The 6,679-nt window shown below is 49.1% G+C and overlaps 1 protein-coding gene across 1 annotated transcript in view; it reads left to right on the top strand.

The window, feature by feature from the left end:
* Positions 1 to 5,308, top strand: part of CD34 (CD34 molecule) — a 24,197-nt gene extending 18,889 nt beyond the window's left edge. Inside the window, exons 5-8 of the mRNA XM_011937950.1 lie at positions 2,982 to 3,138; positions 3,390 to 3,442; positions 3,756 to 3,920; positions 4,655 to 5,308. Coding sequence (XP_011793340.1) covers positions 2,982 to 3,138; positions 3,390 to 3,442; positions 3,756 to 3,920; positions 4,655 to 4,840 — 561 coding nt within the window. The 3' untranslated portion in view covers positions 4,841 to 5,308. The remainder of the gene's footprint in view (positions 1 to 2,981; positions 3,139 to 3,389; positions 3,443 to 3,755; positions 3,921 to 4,654) is intronic.
* The last annotated feature ends 1,371 nt before the right edge of the window (positions 5,309 to 6,679 follow it).

Raw genomic sequence — 6,679 nt, 5'->3', positions numbered from 1 at the left:
TTTTTTTTTCAGACAGAGTCTTGCTCTGTTGCCCAGGCTGGAGTGCAGAGTGTAGTATTGTGATCTCAGTTCACTGCAACCTCTGTCTCCTGGATTTAAGCGATTCCTGTGCTTCAGCCTCCCGAGTAACTGGGATTACAGATGCCCACTACCATGCCCAGCTAATTTTTGCATTTTTTAGAAGAGACAAAGTTTCACCATGTTGGCCAGCGTGGTCTCAAACCCCTGGCCTCATCTGATTTGTCTATGTCAGCCTCCCAAAGTGCTGGGTTTACAGGCATGAGCCACCGCACCTGACTGGACACTTTCATACATTATCTCTTTAGTCACCACAACAACCCAGTGTGTAGCTGAGGAACATGACAGTCAGACTAGTTGCATGACTTACAAAGAATCCAGTAAAGAGCAGAGCAAGGATTGATGCCCAGTCTGGTTGAAGATAGGACCAGCTTCATTGAGGAAGTAGAAACTGAGTTGAGTCTTGAAGGATAGTGAATACCAGGGAGAAAGAAGTGTTCTTCATTCTCCTTGAAATGAAGGTGGTGGAACAATGCATGCTCTCCCCATCTTGGGCTTCCTGGAGATGGTGCCTCAATTCCAAATGCGCTTCCCCACTGGCTTCCTCTGCTCAACCTCCAGCCATTCTTCAAGGCCTATAGTGAGATGTGTCTGCTAACCTTAACCAGACGTGTCCTCACCCTCCTTTGTATGTCCATAGCACTTTGGTTGTACCTTTCTTATGGTGCTTACCATGGTAGTAGCTCTGACCTCTGAAGTCTCTTCGCACCTCCATTTCTTCACTTACAAAATTAGTAGAATAGCTCTACCAATCTTGTAGGTCGTGTGAGGCCTAAATGAGTTAATATATGGAAAGCACTCAGAACTGTGCCTAGATATCGTAGGCATCTGTTATTTTATTTTTCATTTCTTTATTTTTGAGCCTGGGTTTCTGTCACCCAGGCTGGAGCACAGTGGAGTCAACCTCTCAGGGTGGAGAGACCCTCCCACCTCAGCCCCCCAAGTAGCTGGTATTATAAGTGCATGCCACCACCCCGGTTTAATTTCTAAATTTTTTATAGAGATAGGGTTTCCCTGTGTTGCCCAGGCTGGTCTCAAATTCCTAGGCTGAAGTGATCCTCCCACCTCAGCCTCCCAAAGTGCTAGGATGGCAGGCATGAATCACCGCGCCTGGTTGGCATCCATTATTTTAATTGCCATACATGCAAACTGAAAGCTTTCACCGGGTGGAATTCATAGATACTTCCCAATCCCCACCCACCATACACATGACACACAAATACAATACACACGTACATGACACATGCACAGAGGTTTTCACGTGGTGTCCTATATTCAGGGCTTGATAAATTGTCAAGGTGTGGCTTCTTGCACTCAGCAGGTGTAGGAAGGTGCCATTTGGTTTGGGTAGTTTATGACCTGCAGGAGCCCTGTCCCTCTGTCTCTCTTGGGAAGCAGATCTATTCCAACTGGAGATACTTCAGAAGGCTAGAGTCATCCAGGCAAGAACCCCCCCTCCTCCTCATCCAGACTCTTGGTGCTGGGGAGCGGGTGTGCTCAAGGGGAAGACATGTAAGGCTCCCCTGAGAGAACTGGGTTTAGAGAGGTGGACACTGTTGATTGGTTCAGTGTGGCATTCAGACTACTTAGTTCAAATGCTGTTCAGAAAAACAGATTTTTCCAGAGGCAGAGTCTATCAAGGACTTACTGGGAGACCTGCAGAATTGCTTCTTTTCCTGAGGAATGAAGCAGCAGTGGCCTGAGAACTCATTTCTCTGTAGTCTTGTTTCCTGGGGGTTTTTTGAGGCTCCAGTTTGGGCTCGTGTCTCTGTGACCTGGGGTTTGGCTAACCACACTCTCCTGACTTTATCCAAGCCCAGTTATTTTCCCTCAGCTGCTTCAAATTCCAGCTGGGTCCTGAGGCCAATCTTGACCTTGCTTTGTGTAGGAGCAAAGGAGCCTGGGTTTTCCTGCCTTGGGTCACAGCAGTGGGAAAATACCCAGGCTCCATTCCAACTGGGAGGACCCTGTGGCCTTGTTGCAAGCAGCGGCCCTGCCCGCAAACAGGAAGCTTTCTTCTCCACAGAGACCCAGTTCTGATGATGGGCACACACCCCAGCAGTTTTCCCCTAACAGGAAAGTTGTCAGGACTGTTCAGGCATTTCCTTCTCTGCCATCTGCCATCCGGACTGAAGAGAAAGTCTTAGTTTCGATTCCTTTCCTATTCACGGGAGGAGGTGACTCTGATTGGAGGCTGCTGGAATAAATTCTGACTCACTGTTGAAGAATTATCAGAGTTTTTCTTCTGAGTCCGAGTTCCTGGGTCTGATGGCCCAGTCAACAACCTGGAGAAAAATCTATGAACTTCATTAAAACTGGGTTCCATGCTTTCAATGGAAAAGCAGGGATGGAAGACCAGACAAAAATGCCATTTCAGTTTGAGTAAGGCACTTCATGAGACTCCTTTGGGTAGTAAGAGGGAGGAGGCCACTGCGGTTTCCACTGAGTGTATATTACAGATTCATTCTCTACTCCTCACTTTCCTTGACTTTTCTTCCATTGCTGGGGACTGCTGTAATCTTGAAACAGAATATTTTCTCTTAGTTATTATTGCATTATTAATATTTTCTGTTGGTCATTTCCTTTGAGTTTAATTTGCATATGTGTACATGGGTGATGCTTCAATGAGACAATTTTTTTAAGTTTGTTCTCTGACATCTTAGATACTAGAAGATACGGATTTTCATCCTTGGAGATTAAGTAGGTTTTTTTCTTATTGTGTTGTTGCACATATACAGTTAGCAGTATTTTTTTTTTCTGCTGGAATTTTAGAAAGAAGGATGCTTCTTGTGAACGGGGTAAGAGTGTGACTGTAATCAGAATTATTGCCTGAGACTCTGGGTGCAGTTTAGGGTAGAGCAGTAATTTCATCTCTTGCTCTCCATGTTTCTCTGTCTTCCCAGGCGGAGTTTAGGAAGGACAGGGGAGACAACCTGGCCCGAGTGCTGTGTGAGGAGGAGCAGGCTGATGCTGATGCTGGGGCCCAGATATGCTCCCTGCTCCTTGCCCAGTCTGAGGTGAGGCCTCAGTGCTTACTGCTGGTCTTGGCCAACAGAACAGGTAAGGTGCACCTCTGTCTGGGGGAACTGGGAGGGAGTAGGGCTGAGATTAGAGAATCCTGGGTGGAGATGGGGCATCCCAGATCCAGAGAGACCACAGGTGCTGGGGAGAAGGGCTTGGGTGATTTGGGAGAGATCCCCCTGAGATGGACTACCCTGACCATCAGAGCATCTTGTAGAACAGCATGGGAGGGTGCAGCAGGATAAGCTGGTTTCTCTTCTAGGTTTAGAAACCCCTATTTCTAATTCTAGAAATTTCCAGCAAACTCCAACTTATGAAAAAGCACCAGTCTTACCTGAGAAAGGTAAGTTCTCTGAGATATGGGTCTCAGAGGGAATGCCGGGGCAGGGGAGCTCCCTGGAGTAAGAGGGGAAGTCATTACCTTCCCCAGTTCTACCGACCATCCTTCTCTGAGTCTTCTCCTTTCTAGTCTCGAACCAAAAATGGTGGGGTGTGACTGAATTAAGAGATGTCAGTCTCAAATCCCATTTCAAAAATTCCTGAGGTCAATGCCCTCAAGCATCTGTTCACTGTTGAGTCACACACAGGGGGCTGGAGTGGGCTGGGCTCCACTTTTGGTAAGTGACAGGCTGTGTCTTATGTGTCTTCTTTTCAAGCTGGGGATCCTAGGTTTCACTGAACAAGATGTTGCAAGCCACCAGAGCTATTCCCGAAAGACCCTGATTGCGCTGGTCACCTCGGGAACCCTGCTGGCTGTCTTGGGCATCACTGGCTATTTCCTGATGAATCGCCGCAGCTGGAGCCCCACAGGAGAAAGGCTGGTCAGTTCTGGGGGCCAGGGCAAAAGAAATGAGAAAGATAGGTTTCCGGGGAGTTCAGTGGATGTCATGGAGCAGGAGAAGTACCAGAAAAAGTCCTCCTGTGAGCTTACATGAAGACATGCACGTGTGCACACACAGTAATCGGTGGAAGATTCAAAATATTATGTAGCAAACTGGGGAGGGGACAGTAATGGTGCCAGCCCACCTACTCAGTGTGGTAGCAGATGATTCATGTCATCTATTCATTATGTTTTCTGGGATAGCTCAGCTTGGTGCTGTTAAATCAGCCACACTGTATTTGTAACCATGTTAAATGCCCAGTGGGTGCCCCTTTGCTCAAAAGGAGGCATATGGAAGGAGAATCTCCTTTTGCCATTCTGGATGAGGGAGGACAAGGCTGAGGTCTGAATCTTGACCTCTGGCCTGTCTCCTACCCTGGGGAGGTCATCCCACCCTTCTTGGGAGTGCCCACTTTCCTGCGGGAGCTGGCTGCCTAGCTGCGGTGGCATGGTGTGGTGCCTCTCCTATGTCCTTTCTCCTCTAGGAGCTGGAACCCTGACCACTCTTCAGGAAGAAAGGAGTCTGCACATGCAGCTGCACCCTCCCTCCCATTCTCCCTCTCACCTCCCCCCACCTCCCGCCCCTGCCCCCACTTCCTGTTTGGGCCCCTCCCCCATCCAGTGTCTCACAGTCCTGCTTACCAGATAATGCTACTTTATTTATACACTGTCTAGGGCGAAGACCCTTATTACACGGAGAACGGTGGAGGCCAGGGCTATAGCTCAGGACCTGGGACCTCCCCTGAGGCTCAGGGAAAGGCCAGTGTGAACCGAGGGGCTCAGGAAAACGGGACCGGCCAGGCCACCTCCAGAAACGGCCATTCAGCAAGACAACACGTGGTGGCTGATACCGAATTGTGACTCGGCTAGGTGGGGCAAGGCTGGGCAGTGTTCAAGAGAGCACCCCTCTCTGCATCTGACCACATGCTGCCTCCATGCTGGAGGTGACATCTCTTACGCCCAACCCTTCCCCACTGCACACACCTCAGAGGCTGCTCTTGGGGCCCTACACCTTGAAGAGGGGCAGGTAAACTCCTGTCCTTTACACATTTGGCTCCCGGGAGCCAGACTCTGGTCTTCTTTGGGTAAACGTGTGATGGGGGAAAGCCAAGGTCTGGAGAAGCTCCCAGGAATGATTGATGGCCTTGCAGCACTCACACACGACCCCCTTCCCCCCTCCTCTCTGCCTCATTACAGGAACCCCTAGGGGAAAGATGGGCTTTTCTAGGCTACAATTTTCTCCCAGGAAGCTTTGATATTTACTGTTTCTTCCCTATATTTTCTTTCTCTACTTTGAGGAAACCAAAGTAACCCTTTGCACCTGCTCTCTTGTAATGATACAGACAGGAAAACGTCTTGAACCACTTCCCTTACCTCTTCTCCAAGACACTGTGGACTTGGTCACCAGCTCCTCCCTTGTTCTCTAAGTTCCACTGAGCTCCATGTGCCCCCTCCACCATTTGCAGAGGCCTGCACAGTTTTCTGGCTGGAACCTAGAATGCACCTCCCAAGTTTTAGGACAAACAGCTCAGTTCTAGTCTCTCTGGGGCCACACAGAAACTCTTTTTGGGCTCCTTTTTCTCCCTCTGGATCAAAGTAGACAGGATCATGGGACCTGGTCTTGGAGCTGAGCCTCTCACCTGTACTCTTCTGAACAATCCTCTTTCTCTGAGGCTGGGTCCTGGCCTTATCCTCTGATCTCCATGGCTTCCTCCTCCCTCCTGCCGACTCCTGGGTTGAGGTGAGGCCTCAGTCCCCCAGCAGATGCTTTTCTGTCTCAATCTGTCTGCCCAATCACTCGGAATTCGGAAGTCCTGAATCCGTAGTTTTCCCTTCCATCATATCATCGTACTCTTCTGCCTCCCTCGCCCTGAGCCCCTTCATTGCTCTGCACCTCCATGTGGTCAGAGCCCTATATCAGATCCTAACCCTTATCACCAGCTGCCTCTTCTGTGGGTGACCCAGGTCCTTGTTTGCTGTTGATTTCTTTTCAGAGGGATTGAGCAGGGATCCTGATTTCAATGATGGTTGGAAATAGGACTTTCCAGAGAAGAGAGGATTGGGTAGATATTTTTTCTGAATACAAAGTGATGTGTTTAAATACTGCAATTAAAGTGATTCTGAAACACATCTGTTATGTGACTCTGTCTTAGCTGGGTGTGTCTGAATGCAAGAGCAGCACCCTCCACTAGACCTAGCTAGACTGTGCAGTGATGTGGTGGGGAGGACTAGCCAGGGAAGAGGGTGGAGCACCTCAGCAGACACAGGCACCAACCAGGATACTAAGGACCTTTAGCCAAATCTGCCAACTATTCTCCTCCATGGGAAGAGGAAACACCCATTTCCAGTGGTAGAAAGGCAGACCCAAATGTACCAGGGAGCTTCCAAATGGAGGGTGGTATGCTAGGGTCTTAGGAGCTGTACCCTTCATGAACACCCTTCTGAGAAGAGGAACATGCTGATCACTGCTGAAAAATATGCAAAACAAAGGGAAGGGGCAATGTCCTGTGCATCCTCTATTATCAGGCCACCCCGGCTCCCCGGCTTCCCAGGTCACAGCAGACACAGTGAAGGTCTATGTGGGGATTGTTGTTCTAGAGACTTGACAGTCAAGTCAGGGAGGGGGCTGGTTTCCGCCCTCAATATTAAGACCACAGCCTTAAAAAAAAATACAAAAATTAGCCTGGCAATGGTGGCGCA

This window comes from Colobus angolensis, unplaced genomic scaffold (assembly GCF_000951035.1).
Source record: "Colobus angolensis palliatus isolate OR3802 unplaced genomic scaffold, Cang.pa_1.0 Scaffold100, whole genome shotgun sequence".
In the NCBI taxonomy this organism is placed as follows: domain Eukaryota; kingdom Metazoa; phylum Chordata; class Mammalia; order Primates; family Cercopithecidae; genus Colobus; species Colobus angolensis.
The sequence above is the reverse complement of the archived record's forward strand: the minus strand, read 5'-3'. Positions and strand labels throughout refer to the sequence as shown.